The following is a 19,676-nucleotide window of genomic DNA, read 5'->3' on the forward strand; positions in this document are numbered from 1 at the left end:
CGTGTGCTGGGCGGGTCTGTGTGCCGACCTGGCTTCACCCCTCAGCCCCTGGGTGACAGCGGAGGAAGTGAAGGAGAGAGCACGGCCCGGGAGGCCCAGGGGCTGCAGGAGCAGGGCTGGGGCTTGAGCTCTGAGATGTTGCCATTATGGTATGGTTCTTAGTGTGGGACTCGAGGGGACACAGGATGAGGTGACTCTGGTGGGTTGAAGAGTGTCCCCCCTCCCCCAAGTTCATGTTTAACCAGAACCTGCAAATGGGACCTTATTTGGAAATAGGGTCTTTGCAGATCTCATCAAGTCACCGTGAGGTCATCCTGGAATAGGGTGCGCCCCGAATCCAGTGCCTGGGGTCCTTACAAGAAGACAGAACAGAGTCACGTAGGGAGAAGGCCACGTGAAGACAGAGGCAGAGATCGGGGTGACACATCTACAAGCCCAGGAACACCATGGACTGCCGAAAGCCACCTGCAGTCAGGAGAGAGGCCTGGGACAGATTGTCCCTCAGAGCCTCCCGAAGGGTCCAACCCTGCTCACACCTTGATTTCAGACTTCTGGTTTCCAGAACGGTGAGGGAATAAATTCCTGTTTTTTAAGCCACCCAGTTTGTGATCATTTGTTACGGCAGCCCCAGGAAACTTGTATAGTGCCCCAGAGTGGGGGGTGGACATAGATGGCCCTGGGGTCAGGGTTCCTGCACCCACAGAAGCACCCTTCCCGCCGTGCCTCTCCACGTGGCGAGGCTGCCAGGGGTCGGGAGTGTGCACTGTCCTGAACCGCCACCCCACTCTTTCTTTTCTTTCTTTCTTTTTTTTTTGTTACTAGGCAAGGAACTTTATTAACCTGGTTCCAAACATTATTCCCAGGCTTCTCCAGCTTAATTAGCTACACAGAATGAATTGTGGGTAAGCAAAACTGGGAAAGAACTGCAGCGTCTAAGGGGTTTGGACTTAAACATATCAGAGATCTAGATCTTATCAGCTCCAGAAATCAAGTAACGTTAGAACACAGTCATAGTAGAAATGGGCAACTCCAAGTAGCTTCTTCAAGCCTGACCTGCTTTCGAAGTTCACTTGATTATTCTGTTGGCCTCACTCTTGGAAGCCCCTCTGGCCTCGAGCCCCCCAGCCCCGGGGCCTCCCCCCAGAGCCTCCTGCTGGGCCCGGGCTGAGTAGCCCGCCTGGAGGCCGGGAGAGCTTCCTGAAGTCACAGGTGAAACCACGTGCGTTTGGCCATTTGGAAGGGGCCTCACTGTGTGCTAGGCTCGGCCGCCTGCCTTGGGGGAGGCTCAGCCAGGCTGTGGGGACCTGCTGCCTAGACAGATGGGGTCGGGGCTGGCGCTCGTGTGCAGGCCATCCTGTGCCTGTGGGGCAGTCGGCCTCCTCTCCCATGGACGCCAGGCTGTGGAACAGGGGAGCAGCATCTCCAGTTGGCCCTGCTGGCAGCACTGGGCTTTGCCTTTGGGCTTGCAAAGCATGGCTCCCCTGCTTCCCACTTGGGGCCCCTCACACCTCTCTAGGACCTGTCAGGGCTTGTATAGGGCAGGGGTAGGAGAGCAACCACTGGGCCCTCCTGGGCTGCTGCACACATCCTCCCCGCCGACTCCCACCCTCTGAACCTGACGGTGACGGGCTGTGGCCCTGCAGTCAGTATGTGGTGAAGGGGTTGGGGGCAGTCCCGTTGCTGAGGCCCCTGCTCACTTGATCCCACCCCAGCCTGCTGGGATGCAGTGCCCAGGTGCAGGCCAGAGGGAGGTGTGCAGCTCCAGCGGAGCTCTGTGCCCAGTAAGACCCCATGTCCCTGTTGTCCCACCTAGTGCAGCCCCCAGAACTTTGGGGTGGGATTGGCATAGTGTTGGGGAAGGGTGCCTTGAGGACCTTCCAGGGGCGTGTCTTGGGGGGGCCCTTCTGCAGCTCCCAGTGTGCCAAGACTGCCCTGCCTGGCGAGTCCACTATGGTGTCACCAGCCCCTGGGTCTCCAGCTGGGCGTTCACTGCCTCCCTGTGCTGTCACGGACTGGGCACCTGTGCTTCCCCCCCCCCCCCACTCTGCAGTAACTGCCCATCAGAGCTGGCCTGACCTTGTCTTCCCTCTCTTCCTGGGCTTCCACTTCTGCCCCTAATGTTCCCTCTGCCTAGACCCTTACTTCTTCACCCTGGAGTATCACCTTAAGGGTCCCCATCATCGGCCTTCCCCGATCATCCATTCTCAGGGTCCCCACCTCCCCCAAGCTTGCCTCTGAGTGGCCCTGCCTCCTCTCTGGGCCCCCAGAGTTAGTTTCCTAGGGCTCCTGTAGCAAAGTACCTTAAGCTGGGAGGCTTAAAACAACAAAAGTCTCTCCTGGGCATATATCCAGAAAAGATGAAAACTCTAATTCGAAAAGATACATGCACCCCAGTGTTCAAAGCAGCACTATTTACAATAGCCAAGATACGGAAGCAACCCATGTGCCCATTAACAGATGATTGGATTAAGAAGATGTGGTATATTTATACAATGGAATACTACTCAGCCATAGAAAAGAATGAAATAATGCCATTTGCAGCAATGTGGATGGACCTAGAGATTATCATACTAAGTGAAGTAAGTCAGAGAAAGACAAATACCATATGACATCACTTATATGTGGAGTCTAAAAAAATAATACAAATGAATTTACAAAGCAGAAATAGACTCACAGATATAGAAAACAAACTTCTGGTTACCTGAGGGGAGGGGGAGGGGGAGGGATAAATTAGGAGTTTGGGATTAACAGATACACACTACTATATATAAAATAGATAAACAGGGACTTCCCTGGTGGTGCAGTGGTTAAGAGTCCACCTGCCAGTGCAGGGGACACAGGTTTGAGCCCTGGTCCAGGAAGATCCCACATGTCGCAGAGCAACTAAGCCCGTGCTCCACAACTACTGAGCCTGCGCTCTAGAGCCCGTGAGCCACAACTACTGAGCCCGTGAGCCACAACTACTGAGCCCGCGCGCCGCAACTACTGAAGCCCGCGTGCTGCAACTACTGAAGCCCGTGCGCCTAGAGCCCGTGCTCCGCAGAGGCCACCGCAATGAGAAGCCAGCGCACCTCGATGAAGAGTAGCCCCCGCTCGCCGCAACTAGAGAAAGCCCATGAGCAGCAACGAAGACCCAACGCAGCCAAAAAAATAAAATAAATAAAATAAAATAAACAACAAGGACCTACTATACAGCACAGGGAACTATATTCAGTATCTTGTAATAACCTACAATGGAAAAGAATCTGAAAAAGAACAGCTATATATATATTTGTATAACTGAATCACTTTGCTATACACCTGAAACTAACACAACATTGTAAATCAACTCCAATAAAAAAGTTGTTTTGGAAAAAAAAAGAATTTAATAACAACATAAGGATCAAAAAATACCAAACAGGGCTTCCCTGGTGGCGCAGTGGTTGAGAGTCTGCCTGCTGATGCAGGGAACATAGGTTCGTGCCCCGGTCCGGGAAGATCCCACATGCCGCGGAGCGGCTGGGCCCGTGAGCCATGGCTGCTGAGCCTGTGCGTCCGGATCCTGTTGCTCTGCAACGGGAGAGGCCACAATAGTGAGAGGCCCGCGTACCGCAAACAAAACAAAACAAAACAAAAAAACAAACAGATTCAAAACAAAACCAAAAACAAACAGAAAAAAAAAGAAAAAAAAAAACCCGGAAATCTACTCCCTCATAGTTCTGGAGACGAGAAGTCCCAGATCAAGGTGTGTGCAGGGCTGGATCCATCTGGGGGCTCTCAGTGGGAGTCTGTCCCAGGCCCCTCTCCCGGCTCTGGTGGCTCCTCATAACCCTTGGCTGTAGCTGCATCCTCCGATCTCTGCCTTCACCGTCACACGGCCTTCTCCCTGTCCGTCTCTGTGTTCTCTTCTTCGGAGAGCACTAGTCGTTGGATTTAGGGATCTCCCGAAATCCAGGATGACCTCATCTCAAGAGCCTGAACTAATCACAGCTGCAAAAACTATTTTCAAGCAAGGTCATATCCTGAGGTTCCAGGTGGGCATGCAGCCCCCGTATAGTGGCTGAGCTGATTCATCCTGGGCTGTTCCTGCTCCTCTGTGCTGCCTTGCACGTGCCCCCACCCGGCCCTCACCCGTGACCCTGGTGAACAGGCACATGACTTTACATTTGGGCCACCGATTCTGGAAACGCCAGCCGTGATTGTCCACCCATCACGTCTCTGTCTTCGGCAGCCCCGGAGCAGCACGCACCACTTGTCACCTCCGCCTCACTGACTCCCGGGACAGGTCCAGAGAAGACCTATCCTTGCAGGCCACCCCACCCTACACCCTGGGGGCTCCTGCTGGGAGAGTCCTGGGGTCCCTGGGCTTCGCCTGGGCCTGGCTAGCTGTGGGTGTTCCCAGAGGACTCAGGGTGTGGGGCGGTTCTGGGCTTCCCAATTCCAGATACAGCTGTTAGGAATTCCCTGGTGGTCCAGTGGTTAGGACTCCGTGCTTCCACTGCCGGGGGTGTGGGTTCGATCCCTGGTCAGGGAACTGAGATCCTGCCTACTGTGCAGTGCAGCAAAACGAAACAAAACACAGGACTTCCCTGGTGGTCCAGTGGTTAAGAATCCACCTTCCAATTCAGGGGACGCGGGTTCGATCCCTCGTCAGGGAACTAAGATCCCACATGCCATGCAGGGCAACTAAGCCTGCAAGCCGCAACTACTGAGCCCGTGCGCTCTGGAGCACGACGACTAGAGAGAAGCCCGCGTACCGCAACAAAGAGCCTATGCGCTGTGACTAAGACCCGACGCAGCCACAGAAATAACTAACTAACTAAATAAATATTAACAAACCACAAGAACAACAGATAGAACTGTCGATGGTTGCTTCCTCAGGATGGGAGCTGGTCCCTGAGGCACCTATGGAGGCCAGGCAAGCAGGGCCCCAGCTGTCAGGGCCTGTTGGCCCACCAGACAGACACAGGCCGGCAGCTTATCCGTGAGAGGGTGCTGCGGACCGAACTGTGTTCCCCAGATTCCTGTGGGGAAGCCCTAGCCTCCCGTGTGACCCTATGTGGAGATGGGGCGTGCAGGAGGTGATTGAGGTGAACTGAGGTCATAAGGGAGGGTTCCTGATCCGATAGGACAGGTGTCCTTATAAGAGGGAGAGAGAGACTTCTCACTGAACGCGCCCCAAGGAAAGGCCACGTGAGGACACTGGGAAAAGGCAGCGTTCTGCAGGCCAACAACAGGGCTCTCACCAGAGGCTGTGCCGGCACCCTGATCTCAGACTCCAGCCTCCGAAACTCTGAGAAGTACACATCTGCTGCTTAAGCCACCCAGTCTGTGGTATTTTGTTACAGCGGCCCGAGTTAATACAGAGGGTTATTTTGGAAGTAAGGGATCAGGGTAGGCTTCTTGTCATGTTTGAGCTGAAACCCAAAGGATGAGAAGGAGCTCCATGGAAGGTTCCAGAAAAGGGTGAGGTGGGTGCAAGGGCCCAGAGGCAGGAGGCAGGGGAGGGCCTTGTGGGCCACCGGGAAATTGAGGTTTGCCAGGAAAAGAGCCTGGATTGTAACCGAGGCCCCGTCCCGTTTCCCAGGTGACCTCAGGGCGAGCCAGTCATTCCCCCCCGGGCTTCAGTTTCCCCCCTTGTAAAACGGAGGTGAAGCCATGTCTCCCCATCTCAGGGCTGCTTCGAGGCCCCACCCAGAGTGGGTGCCTGGCTGGCGGGCAGGGGAGAGAGGCCCCCCAGGAGCCAGCTGTGCTGCACTCAGACCCCAAGGGACCCTTCCTACATCCCAGCCCGACCGTCTGTGCTCAACAACGGCCACCAGCGAGGGAAACAAAACATGCTCAGAGCGGACCCTCCGAATCAGCCGGGGATGCGGATTTGGCAGCGGCAGCAGGGCCTGATTAAAGGCATTCCGAGGCGCACTCGGTGTTTGTGTATCTGGTTCTGTATTTACACTTTGGGAACGAGTGAGGAGGCAGCTGGGGAGTGTCTCAGTCGGCCAGGGGGGCCGGGGGCCGGGGTGACTCAGCCTGGAATCCACGCTCGGCCACATGCCTGTGATGCTTTCATTCATTCCCGAGTTCATTCATTATTCCTTCCCATGCTCGGTAGACGTGTAATGAGAAACTCCAGTGTACCGGGCACGCTTCGTGGGGGGCAGCCTGGCTCTCCTCACTGTGGAGCTGTCAGTTGGCGTGGGGGCCCATGGTGAGGTGGGACTGGGGCAGCAACAAAGTTAACAGCAGTGAATTATTACTGTTTTTGGCCGCACCTCACGGCTCGCAGGATCTTAGTTCCCCGACCAGGGATTGAACCCGGGCCCTTGGCAATGAAAGCAGAGTCCTAACCACTGGACCACCAGGGAATTTCCAACAACAGTGAATTAAAAATGTACCAAAAGCCTAAATGTAAGAGCTCAATCTATAAAATTCCTAGAAGGAAGCATAGGTGTAAATCTTCCTGGACTTGGGTTAGGGATGGAGTTTTAGATGTGACACTAAAAGCACAAGCAAAAAAAAAATAGATTAATTGGAGCATATCAGCATTTAAAACTTCGATGCATCAAAAGACTGTCAAGAAAATGAAATATTTGCAAACCATATAGCTGATAAGGGATTAAGATCCAGAATATATAAAGAACTCTTATAACTCAACAAGAAAAAGACATACAACCCAATTTTTTTAAAAGGCAAAGGAATTGAATAGACCTTTCTCCAAAGAAGATGTACAGTGACCGATAAGCACATGAGAAGATGCTCAACCTCAGTAGTCATCAGGGAAATGAAAATCAGAACTGAAATGAGATACCACCTCCCACCCATCAGGATGGCTACTGTCAAAGCAACAGACACTAACAAGTGTTGATGAGGTTGTAGGGAAATTGGGACCCTCGTGCCCTGCTGGTGGGAATGGAAAATGGTGCAGTAGCTGAGGGAAACAGTCTGACAGTTCCTCAACAAGAGAAATATGGAGTTACCATATGATCCAGCAGTTCTGTTTGGAGGTACATACCTGAGAGATTTGAAAACAGGGACTCAGATACTTGTACATGCACATCCACAGCAGCACTAGTCACAGTCGCCAAAAGGTGGGACAACACACTTGCGTTAATAGATGAATGGACAAAATGTGGTCCATCCACGCGGTGGAATATTATTCAGACATAAAAAGGAATGAAGCTCTGACACGTGCTGCCGTGTGGACGAACTCTAAAAACACCACGCTGAGAGAAAGAAGCCAGACGCAGAGGGACAGATAGTGTGTGATCCCATTTCTGTGAAATATCAAGAACAGGCAAATCCACAGACACAGAAAGCAGGTTAGTGGTTGCCGGGGCTCTGGGTGGGGGGATGCGGAGCAACTGCTAATGAGCGCTGGGTCTCTTTTGGGGTGATGCGAATGTTCTGGACCTGGCTAGAGGTGATGGTCCCACGACACTGTGAATGTACTAGATGGTACTGAATTGTACAATTTCAAAGGGTTCTTTTTTTTTTTTTGCGGTACGCGGGCCTCTCACTGTTGTGGCCTCTCCCGTCGCGGAGCACAGGCTCCGGACGCGCAGGCTCAGCGGCCATGGTTCACAGGCCCAGCCGCTCCGCGGCACGTGGGATCCTCCCGGACCGGGGCACGAACCCGTGTCCCCTGCATCGGCAGGCGGACTCTCAACCACTGCGCCACCAGGGAAGCCCCTCAAAGGGTTCATTTTATGTTGTGTGACTTTTATTTTGATAACAAAGAAAAAAAAATGTTTAAGAAGGGAGAAGAGTGGTTCCGGGCCTTCCTGGTTGGGTACCTGTGCAGGCACAGCCGTCTCCCCCAGAGCCCCAGGTTTCCGAGAGGTGTGGGGAGAGACGGCACGACCCACAGATGTTGGGAATGGAGCCTGGGAGGGGCCGTCTCCTCTCCCCAAGCTCACGTCTGGTGCGCAAGCTAAGACCAGGCAGGCACTTGGGGCCAGGCCTTGGAAGGAACCTGGAGGGACACAGCCAGAATAACTGGGGTGCACACACCTCTCAGGGACTGCTGGCCCCGGAAAATGTACTGGCAGCTCCACGTGACTCAGAATCAGACCCTTTCAGGGGCTCTCTGGGGCTCCCTCCACAGGCCCCTACTGCTGCTGGAATACTTGGAGAACCTGATGAAGCCCTGGTCTCTCCCTCCCAGGGAATAACCCCGAAAGGTGACCCCTCTGCTGTTGGCAGCCTGCTGAGGACTCCACCTAGGGGAGCCCTGAGGGGCCATGCTCAGGCCAGGGTGTGCGAATCCCCTGGGGTCCTGCTCAGCACTCAGGTCCCAGAAGGATCCTGCACTTGAGGTGGGATTTGCCCTCCACCTCCCTCTCACGAGTGGCTCTTCGTGTACTTGGGAAGCCGCCTGTTCTTCCTTGGGCCTCAGTTTCCCCAGAGTCGGGGGGTGGGCTGTCCCATGTGGGCACAGGAGAAACATTGTCCCTGCCTGGGATTCTGAGCACATCGAACAGTTAGTTGTTCCTGCATTCACATGTTCATCTGTTATCTGGTCTCTCAGTCCTCGTGTGAGTGCCAAGCTACTCCATTGTGCCAGGGTCCTTGCAGGGCTGACAGTCTAATGGGAGGAGATAGACCTTGGTCGGGTGGTTTTGGATAGTGAGCCGTGGAAGGAAGGAGGTGACCCCGTGGGGGAGAGGTGCGCAGTGTTGGGCTGGCCCAGCGGGAAGAGCCTTCTGGAGGAGGGAGGGCCAGTGCAAAGGCCCTGAGGCAGTTACCTCAGCTGGTAGAGCACAGTGGTTGGGGGAGGGAGAGCAGAGGGCCAGACAGTGCAGACCTTCGTGGTGAGGGGGGAAACAGGTCTGCTGAGAGCTCACAGCTCCTCTCTGGTGCTCTGCTGTGGCCCCCATGCCTGCCCTGGCTTTGCAGGACAGAGCTCAGCCTTCAGCTACTCCCCTTAATTTCATTAGAAGCTTGGCCAGTTGCCATGGTGGTTGCTGATGGACCTGACCGAGGCCAGCTCCTTCTAGACAGTGAGGCCTGGGAGGGGTTGGCAGATGGGAATTTGCTGTATCCTGTGGGGGTCCCAGAGGACGGGGGCTGCCCTGGAGAAGTGATTGCATCTGCCATGCCTTCCCAGGGCCACGGGCCCCCGTGCTTCCCCGGCCTTGTGGCCCCCACTCCTCCCAGCCCCTTGGACGGTGCCAGGATCGGGGGTTGTGTGCCCAGTAGGGATGTGGACACAGACTGGGGATGCACGCTGTGCTGGGCAACTCTGTCCCTGTGGGGTCCTGTCAGCAAGGGGGTTGGGAGAGGCTGGAGAAGCCACCCATTTATACACGGTTCTGTAGGGGGAGTGGGGGTCGGGTGGGGGAGAAGGACTTTGGGGGGGGAGGGCCAGTCCTCACTCAGGCTGTGTCAGGGGCCGGGGCGGGGGAACCCTGTGTGGAAACGAGGGGCCCAGGGCGAAAGCAGGACCTGAAGTGGCTTTTTATAGTGAGACTTGTGCTGGGTCCCCCTTGGCAGAGCCGAAATGGTTGGGTTGATGCTCTGACTATAAGCTCCCAGAAGGGCTGGCGTGCTCTAATCTGTGATGTGATGTGGCCTCTGGGACACTCTGCGGTCCCAGCCACCCGCTGGTCCACAGGGTTATGCGAGAGTCAGGTTCCAGGAGTGGAGTCTATGCCCCACTTGGCCACTTCTGAGCTTGATGGCCCTGGGCAGTTCCCTTGCCTGCTGAGTCTCAGTTTTCCCATCTGGAAAGCGGAGTGTGCTGGTAACCTCCTCAAAGGGCCTGTCTTATTACTATTTTTTTTCTTTTCTTTTTTTTTTTTTTTTTGGCCTCGCTGCACGGCTTGTGGGATCTTCCCTGACCAGGGGTTGAACCTGGGCCACCGCAGTGAAAGCCTGGAATCCTAACCACTAGGCCACCAGGCAACCCCCAAAGGGCCTGTCTTAGGTTGAATTGTGTCCCCGCAAAACATGTGTCCTGGGGACTTCCCTGGTGATCCAGTGGTTAAGACTTTGCACTTCCACTGCAGGGGCCACAGGTTCGATCCCTGGTCGGGGAACCAAGATCCCCCATGCCTCATGACGCCCCCCACCCCCCAAAAAAAGATATGTCCATGTGCTCACCCCTGGAACCTGGGAATATGACCTTACTTGGCAGGAGGGTCTCTGCAGGTGTAATTAAGGGTCCCAAGATGAGATTACTTCTAAATTAGGATGGGCTCTGAATCCAATGACAGGTATTATTCTAAGAGAAAGGAGAGGGGGATTTGAGACACAGACACAGAGGGGAAGGCCGTGTAGAGACAGAGGCGGAGATCGGAGTGAGGCAGCTGTGAGCCAAGGACGCCTGGAGCCCCCCCCCTCCACCCCCGTGAAGCCAGGAGGGGCCTGGGACGGACCATCCCTCAGAGCCTCTGGAAAGAACCAACCCTGTCCACACCTTGATTTTGGACTTCCACCTCTTGAACTGTGAGGGAGTGAATTCCTGTTGTTATAAGCCACCCAGTCTGTGGTAATTTGTTGCGGTCGCCGCAGCACACCTGAGACAGGGCAGTTGTGATGCTTAAATGTGCTGAGACTTGAGAAGGGCTCTGTGGCCCGTGGCGGGGGCCCAGGGGTGCCGTCTGCGACACTTGGGGTGGGAGGGCGGCTCAGAGGGTGCCTAAGGCCTATGCTGTGCTTCCTGGTCATCTGTCGTGTCCCCATCGGCCTCAACCCTGAAACACCTCTGACCCCTAGGGTGTGGCGCCACGTCGTTGGTTGGTTGGTTCACACGTGGGAGCAAGAGGATTTGAGAGACACGAACTGGACTGTTCTGGAAAGATCTGGGGCTGCAGGATGCTGGTGGGAGGCAAGGCCAGACACAAAGCAGCACTTCCTGGGGGTCCGGCGTGGCCCCATGCAGTGCTGGCACCAGACACGTTGTGACCAGTAGACCGTGAGTCTCGGGAGCCCGCCACCTGGCGGTTACAGGATGGGGATGGTGGACAGGGTTCATGGGCCAGGCATTTTGGATGGGGCAAACGTGGCTAGACAAACCAAGGGGCATATGGAAAAGGCCTGGGTCAGTCAGTGGTGCTATCATTTTTCTTCCTTTTGACCCAGTAAAGGAAGAGGGTAGCTTTAGGGGAAGCTGGGCAGGGTGATTCCGGAACTCCCTGTGCCATCTTTGCAGTTTTTCTGTGAACCGAAAACTTTATTAAAAACAACAACAGCAGGGCTTCCCTGGTGGCGCAGTGGTTGAGAGTCCGCCTGCCGATGCAGGGGACGCGGGTTCGTGCTCCGGTCCGGGAGGGTCCCACATGCCGCGGAGAGGCTGGGTGCGTGAGCCATGGCCGCTGAGCCTGCGCATCCGGAGCCTGTGCTCTGCAACGGGGGAAAAAACAACAACAACAACAAAGCCAGAGGCCAGTGTGAAGGTGGCTTGGGGGGGCCTGCTCCTTGGGTGGGGTGTCAGGGAGGCCCCCCCAGGGTGGGTGTGGAGGGGGAGCTGTCACAGGCTGAGGCCCTGGGGGGAGTCACAAACTCGGGGTGCTTTGGGGTCAGGTGGCCAGAGGAAATGAAGAGTGGGGAGAGCAGAAGGCAAGAAGGCCACCGTGAAAGCGTGGGTGATGGGGCATCTGCCTGCCCTCAGCATCTGGAGTGGGGTCCACTCTTACAGTTGGGGAGCCTGGACTTGGACCCCAGACTGTCTGACCCGCGGGCCAAAAGCAAGGGGGAGCCTGGGAGTCACAGCTCCTTTGAGCCGGTGGGCCTTGTCCAGACTTCACTGCCCTGTCTGCGCCTGCCTCTGCCAAAACCCATGAGGATGGGGTGAGGGGAAGGGGTGGCCCAAGCCTCCTGAGGGCATCAGGAGTTGTGTTGGTGTCCTGAAAGGTTCTTATGTGGCCTCCAAATGGGACTGTCACCTGGCTGGTGAAAGTCACGTCCTGAGAGCGGGAGCAGTGGTGTTCATTCATTGATTCATTCCTTCACTCATGTGTTCTGTGTTTCTTTGTTCCACCAGCAGGTGCTGCTGAGTGTTAGACCCTGGCTTGGATGCCGGGTTTATGGCGAGGTTGGGGGTAGGGTAGGGTAGGAAGCGCCGTCGAGGGGGTACAGAGTGAGGACCACTGGGTGGAGGGATGCACGAGGGACTGTGGCTTGACAGCGGGAAGAGGCATGAACTTCAACGTCAGGCAGCTTGTTAGACCCTGACTGGTGGTGTCACTCTGCTCTCCTCCTTGTGGACCCTCTGAGGCATCAGGCCCATGGGTGGAGCCCAGGCTGGCACCTCCTCACCCCAGGACCTTACTCCTGGGGCTTCCTGGCCAGGCCTGGGATGGCAGTCAGCCCCTGCAAAAGTTAAGGGGGTCCCTAAGACCACCTTCACATCTGACACCAACTGCAGAATTCGAGGGTTCCCAAGACTACATTCAGCTCGGCAGTTCACTGGAAGGACTCAGGAGTCACTGAAAACCATCATACGGTCGCGGGGTCTGTTACAGTGAAACGACACAGATCACAGCTGGCGTGGGGCGGCGGCCAGGAGACTTCCAAACACAGAGCTTCAGGTTGTCCCTTCCCGGGGAATCACACGGACAGTGCTTGCTTCTCCCAGCACCAGTGTGTGATGACATACATGGGGGCTGTCAACCAGGGATGTGCCCCAAGCCTTGGTGTCCAGGGTTCTTATTGGGGTTCACCACGCAGACGCTGCTGACTGCTGTCTGCAGCTGCTGCAGAGGGTGAGCTGGTATTGCATTGGCCTGAGACCTCCACCCGCAGTCACACTGTTGGCATAGATACCCAGCGTGGCCCGAGGACCTAGGCAAACAGAGACACTCTTTATCAGGCAGCGCTTTCACTTCCCAGGAGCTGGGGGCAAAGGTCAAACTGCCCTGGGCCAGGTTAACTCTCCTGCACAGCCCCACATACAACCGAGGGTGAGCACAGGGGTCCCCCCCAAAGGACGAGTGGGGCCCCGCACTGTGTCCACTCCAGATGCCGCACCACAAAGCCTGACATTCCCAAAGCACAGTGGGTGAGGCTTGGGAACCATCAAGGGAAAGAAAGCCTCCGCCAGAGGGCCACTGTTGCAGCAGCGCACAAGCCACGAGCAGCCTGTCGCCAGTCTGGGCTTCCTCTGGGCCGGAACGTGGCAGCTTTGCAGAGTACTTTCCAGAATGCCACGGTTTCCAGAGCTGGCCGTTCAGCCTGGGACAGAAGCACGTGTGTTATAAGCACTTCCTGTATCTCACACAACCAGCGTTTGTGCACACACGCTCACCTGGACCACCCACTCTAGAGAGGGGGAAACTGAGGCCCAGAAGGGGGCTGTAGCTCCCCAGGGCCACATGGTACTCGAGAGGTGGTTCTTGAGAGGTGGATGTAAGGCTAGTTCCTGCCACGTGGCTCAGACACAAGAAGGGCCTGGCGGGGGGGGGGGGGGGGGCGGGTCTCGGGTGCAAGGTAACCCGTGCCCATCGCCCATCCTACTTGGCCTCCCCCTCCGTCCTGACCGGGGGCTAGCCTATTTCATCTCGTGCAACCGCAGGGAGGGACACAGTGGGGTTTTCACGGTGAGCGTCTCCAGCCATTGGAGACAGAGCCTGGGCCGGACCCTACAGATGCCTGAGAACCACCCGCGGAGGAATGGAGCAAGGTCAATCTCCCTCCTGGCTCCACCGCAGCTCGCAGGAAACAGCTGTTTACCTGGGTGAGGTGCTCGGCCGGGCGAGCAGCCAGTTCCCGAGCTTCACTTCCCCCTCCGGTGTCGGAGGCCCCCCAGGAAGCCGGGTTTGGCGTGGGAGTGCCGGGCGGTGTGGGCGGACAGCAAACGGAGTGCTGCCAGGAGCTGTTTGTGAGGGAACGTGAGCCGGTCTTGTTGTGTACACAGCGTCGACCCTAGCAACCGCCCCAGCCGGCTGGAGCGGACACCCACCTCTCCCCGGGTGCCCAGCTGCCACCCCTCCGTCACAGCACCTGCATACCAGCCTGGGCAGACTGACAGGCTTCGGGGACCTGGCTGAGGGCCTAGGGCCACCGGTGGTGTCAACCAGGTCACGAGCATCTGCTATTCCTGGCAAAGTGGAATCGATGCTCCAGCGAGGAAAGGCCCGGTCCCAGCCCCGCACCAAGGCAGCCGTGGCTGGTCAGGGAGCCCCGGACTCCTGGTTCTGAGACCTGGCCCAGCAGGACGAATCCCCACACGAGTGATGGGCAGAGGACTGTGCAGGGATGCAGCCACCCCAGACGAAGGCTCTGTAATGCGTGAGGCTGGCGGGGCAGGCAGAAGGAGCCTGGGGGCTTGGGCAGGACTCCTTAGAACTCAGGCGGGGTCTGGCAGACCCTCTCGCCCTGTGTGTGCTGTCAGAGGGATTGTACATGCTGCACTTTGAAAGCCAGCACTGCACTTCTGAGCTGGCCTCTCTGATTCAGGCCAGTGGAAAGACAATTTCTCCTGTGTCCGGGCGTAAATTCGCAGCCTCTGGCCCGCACCCCAGGAACGCAGCCCTTGGCGTGATAAGAAATGGCTCCCCTGGGGGGGTGAGGGGCCTCCTGCGCAGGCTCCAGGCTCCAGGTCCACTTGATACTCTTGCTTATTCACAAATTGTCTGAATCAGCTGGCGACGCCCCCTCAAGTTCATGGAGGCAGCACCCCCAGGGCGAGTTTCCCTGCCTGGGGAGGGCCACCTGGGCGTCTCCGGTCTCTGATTCTGCTGGTTTTGGTGGAGAGAATCATGGCTCCTTTGAGAATCTGAGTCATGGGGGTGCCACACCCTCTGTGCCCGGTGCCACTGACTCCACTACTTGGGGCCCTCGGGAATGATGCTCCGCAGAGTGTGCTCAGGAACCACCACCCCCGCTCCCCCCACACTATAGCTGTCGGTTTCTCTCTTGCAGCTCCAGCTCCAAAAGTCCCAGTACCTGCAGCTGGGCCCAAGCCGTGGCCAGTACTATGGCGGGTCCCTGCCCAACGTGAACCAGATTGGGAGCGGCACCGTGGATCTGCCCTTCCAGGTGAGCCCCCATTCCTCTCCCACACCACCTCCCACCTGGAGTGTGTTGCAGTCTGGGCCCTGGCCACAGAGCAAGAGAGCGTGCATGACAGCCGGTGAACAGCTGGGGTCACCAGACAATTGCCGCCGCCCACCCAGCCCCCGCCTACTCCTTCCCCTGGGATGGCCTGGCCAGGCCTCACCCGGATCCCCCCTGCCCATCCTCTGTCAGCAGAGCCCGCAGAGAGGCCGAGGTCTGGCTGTGAGTGTTTCGGCAGCCGCTACACCTGTTGGCCGACTGTGCGGCAGCGGGAACTGCTCAGGGCCTCTGGGGCTTGGCTCCGTCCCGCTTCACTAATCCGCAAGCCCAGCAATTCTCAGAAGGAGGCCCCTCAGCCTGACCCCACTTGTCTGCAAACGTTTTCTGGCAGAGACCCACACAGCACGGCTCCCGCAGGCCGCATAGCTGCCGCGCACGTCCTTATCATAAATAAGAACAGATAAGGTCCACCGCCTGCCTGGTGCAGGGCCGGCCTCTTTTCCTGGGCCATGTCCCTCGACCCTGGTCTGCAGGTAGTGGGGGCACGGTGGGCCCAGGAGCTGGGCCGATAGCTGGGCCCCCCGCCCCCCAGCACAATATCTGGACTCCTGCAGGGACAGGTCCACCGAACAGCCACGCACTTGTCCCGTGGCTGGGACAGAGCCCCAGAGACAGCCACGTCCGTTAGCATGTTGACAGGCCAGGTGGAGCTGGGTCGCTCCCACAGGGAGCTCAGCCCCCACCCACCCCGCAGTCATTCCTCAACTTGCACTCCTCCCACACTGCTGCTGGGATGTGTCAGGGCACCAGCCCAGGGTCCCGCAGGCTGGCTTGGGGTCCGGCTGGCTCAGCTCTGAATCCCCAGGGCCTCTTGGAGCACGGCCCTCCTCACGTGGCCTCCACATCAGAGCAGATAGATGCGTGGGGCTGTCAGGCTGATCTTCACATGCTCCAAAAGCCTCACCTCTTTGTCAGGGCCCTTTCTAGTTTGGGTTTTCTCCTCTCCTTCCTGGCTCCCCTCTTCCTCTGTTTCCCCATCCCCTCCTCCGTCAAGGACAGTGTCTCGCTGGGCATCCCCAAACTTGGCCCTGCCTGAGGCCACTGTAGAGCCCCCGTGGGCCGAGGGTGCATGGGGGCCTGTTGGGCTTCCCACTGGGGGGCCAGGCGAGGCAGGAGTGTCTCAAAGTCTTGGTTCTTTGCATTTTCAGCCCAGCGGATATCTGGGGGAGGCTCTGGCAGCGGCTCCTGTCTCTCTGGTAAATGAGCCCCTGGGCTGAGGCCTCGGCATCCCCGGCACGTGTGCGGGCGCTGGGTATTCCTGTGCGGCCGCCCCCGTGGCCCAGCGGGAGGTGTCCCGTCTGCCAAACGGAAGCAGATTCGCTCTGCACCCCCTTGTCTGGGGAAGTGCATATGGTCGCGTCGAGAGACCCCTTCCCCGGGGGATCCTAGCATGCGTGCCAACGCTGCATGGTTCGTTCCTGTGACACATGCACATGCGTGTGCGCGGATCCTAACTCGGCCTGGCGAGCTGGGCTGTGGCTGGGCCCGAGCTTCTCTGTGCCTCTGGCTCTGCTTCAGCCGCCTTGGTTTCCCCTCTGGGCTTCCAGGCATCTCTGGGAGGAGATGAACGGCCCCTGTCCTCTGGTGTCTGTGCCTGGACAGTGAGGTTCCTACCCTCCCTCGGTCACTGCTATCTACCGGGCCCACAGCCTTTTGGAGGCAGAAGCACAGAAAGACCCAAGCTGGCAGCGTCCTTGCTGGGTCAGAGAAAGACGGGGTCCCCGGACGCCAGGGGTCCCCAAACACCAGGGAGAGCAGTCAGCCCTGAATGCTAGCCGAGGTTTTCAGACAGGTGGAGAAGAGCAGTGAGCCAGCCAGTGGCATTCTTCCGGAGGAAATTGCTTTTTGCCTGGCTGCCCAGAGAAGACAGAAGGGCCCGAGGGCCAGATGGCCAGGTAGGAGGCTGGTAGCTGCCTCCAGAGCTAGCTAAGGCTGCCAGTCTCACCCCAGTCAGATGGTGAGGGGCCCATGGCACCAGGGCTGGTGGAGAGCAGGCTCCTGGGGACCTCAGGAGCATGGAGCCAGGAGCGGGAGCCGGGCGTGACCGGGGGCCTCATGCCAGCCCCAGGTGCTGGAAGGGAGCCCCGTCCAGCCAAGCTGTGGGCCAGGGCTCCGGAAAGTGCCTGCACTTGGCTGCCGGTGGTGCTGGGACAAGGCTGTGGGGGAGAGTGCGTGGGGGCCGAGTCTCAATCAGGACCAGCCCCAGGCTCCACGAGGAGCCTCCAGGGAGCCAGCACTTGGCCAGGTGGGCCCCTGACGTCCTGGGCTGGAAGCCCTGGGGCTGTCTCTTGGCAGGCCCCTCCAGGGATGACGTAGGTGGGGAGAGGAGGCCGGCCAGGCCCGGAGAGAGAGGGCGGAGGCCTGTCTGCACCTGGCGAGGCTGGGAGGGGGTGCTCGGGCCATCTGCACCCCTGGCACCCTGGCCGGCTCCGGGCCCCGAGCTTGCGCCGCTCTGCCTGGCCCGTGCATGCCAGCTGCACTGCACGCCTGCCGCCCCGGCACCTGGAACCCCAGCGCGCCGCCACCCCTACAGTGCTCGGAGGCTGGGGGCAGGGGCCGAGGAGGAAAGGAAGCCCGTCTGGAGTAGCCGAGGGTGTCTCCAGAACTGGGCAGGGGGGTTGTAGAGGGACCCTGAGGCGAGATCCTGGGGGCAGAGCTGGGGTCAGATCTTGGACCACAGCTGGTAACCGTGGTTTGGGTTCCTCTCTCTTTTTTTCCGTCTCTTCCTCTCCTCCCTCCCCACCCCCAGACACCCTTCCAGTCCTCAGGCCTGGACACCAGCCGAACTACCCGGCACCATGGGCTAGTGGACAGAGTGTACCGGGAGCGTGGCCGCCTTGGCTCCCCACATCGCCGGCCTCTGTCAGTGGACAAACATGGAAGGCAGATATCCTTTTCCCAGAGTGGGGGGGGAACCACTTCATCCAGCTGATGGACCTGCCTGCTGCCAGCTCTGTGATAGAATCAGGGCCGCTCCAGTCCTCCAGGGCTACTGGGCCCCACCAAGAGGGGGGTGCCATTGCATGGCAACCCTGGAAGACTTCCTGGAGGAGGCAGTGCAAGCTGAGGAGCCTTTAGCCAGGCGGGGGCTAGGGGAGCACAGGGAACAGTGACACAGAGTAGGCCACTGGAGCACACAGCTTGAAATGAGAGTTGGGAGGGTATGCTCAGATGCCTGACTGGGCAGTGGGGCCCAGGAAGGCTGTGAGCAGGGCACCCACACGTCAGGGCCATGGTGGTGGACCCCTCTGGGGGCAGTATGGAGCCAAGGCAGTGGGGCCGAGGGGGATCTGAGCCAGACACAGATCAGAGGGAGGCTTGATCTGAAGACACAAAATTTGCCTTTGCGCCTCTGCCAAGCAGAGAGGTTGTGAGGAATCCCACCCCCACCACCGACTTGGCTGCCCCTTGGTACTTAACCAGCCAGGCTCCCCCGCCACTGCGTTCTGAGTGGCTGCTCCTGGGAACCCCGGCTCTCTAGAACAGAGAAGCCTGTTCTTTCCTGGTTCTCGTTTCCACGGGCTGGGGGAGCCTGAGCAACTGGGCACCAGACCAAGCCCTCAGGCCCTGGGAGTCACCCCGTCAGCCCAAAGTTAAGAGTCAAGACCGGGGTCAGCTGAACTAGACTCCCTGCAGCCCCCCCTACGGGCCCCCGTTTCATGGCTGAGGCCCCTCTTGGAAGGGGTGCAGCCTGCACGTGCGCTTGCAGGGGGTGAGTGCTGAGTGCTAGGTGGATGGGGCTGCACCCTGGGGGCTGCTCGCAGCCAGGCAGGAAAGGCCCCCGCCCCGAGGCCCCAGCTGTTTGCCGGCTCCCAGCAGCCTGGCTACTCGGGCTGGCCAGCGCAGGGTTCTTGAGGCTCGGGGCAGGGCCTCAGCTGACAGCACCATCCCCTTAACTTACACTCACGCGGACAGCTGCCCATATGGCACCGTGTACCTCTCGCCACCTGCGGACACCAGCTGGAGAAGGTCAGTGACCCAGAACCAACCCCCAGCCCTCTCATTGGAAACAAAACTATACTTTCATCGTGGCCGTGCTTGGAAAACCAATATGCAGTCACTTAAAAATGACAAAACTTAGAAGCATCCAGAAGTTTCTAGAAATCAGCTCTATCCCTGTAAACAATGAGGTCACAGTTTTGGGGTCTTCCAGGGATTTTTTTTCCCCCTCTATTTATGACTTTTTTTTTCCCCTCTATTTATGACTTTTTTTTTTCCTTTTCTTTTTTAAACAAAGTTGGGATTGTACTGACTATTCAGTGTTGTCACTTGCTTTATTTAATGCTCTATTATGATTGTTTCCCACATTCCTGAAAAGCCATAGAAAATTTGATTGGAAAAGTAAGATATATTTATTACTAGAAGATTAGGAAAATACATAAATGCATCTAGAAGATGAAAAAAAAGTCCATAATGCCATCACCTAGGAAGATCTAAGATGACAATAATATAGTTAATATAAATACCTACAATAACACAGATGATAGTTGCACACCAGTGTGAATGTACTTAATGACATAGAAGTGTATACTTAAGAATGGTTAAAAAGGCAAGTTTTATATTTATTTTAGCACACATACGCAAAAAAACATATGTAGGTGACTTCAGTAAACAAAGACCCAAAGTAAACAAGCTATTAA

General features: G+C 57.4%; 1 protein-coding gene across 7 annotated transcripts in view; it reads left to right on the forward strand.

Annotated features, from left to right (window-relative positions):
- Positions 1-19,676, forward strand: part of CRTC1 (CREB regulated transcription coactivator 1) — a 74,125-nt gene that overhangs the window by 31,048 nt on the left and 23,401 nt on the right. For 4 of the 7 annotated variants that reach the window (XM_082649878.1, XM_082649881.1, XM_082649880.1 and 1 more), the window contains exons 2-4: positions 14,842-14,958; positions 17,786-17,923; positions 18,944-19,005. In XM_082649878.1, coding sequence (XP_082506004.1) covers positions 14,842-14,958; positions 17,786-17,923; positions 18,944-19,005 — 317 coding nt within the window. Of the gene's footprint in view, positions 1-14,137; positions 14,202-14,841; positions 14,959-16,184; positions 16,233-17,785; positions 17,924-18,943; positions 19,006-19,676 lie in introns of those variants that run through there. The other 3 variants (XM_082649884.1, XM_082649879.1, XM_082649883.1) reach the window with 3 other exon arrangements.

This window comes from Grampus griseus (genome assembly GCF_964374135.1).
Source record: "Grampus griseus genome assembly, chromosome: 3".
NCBI lineage: Eukaryota > Metazoa > Chordata > Mammalia > Artiodactyla > Delphinidae > Grampus > Grampus griseus.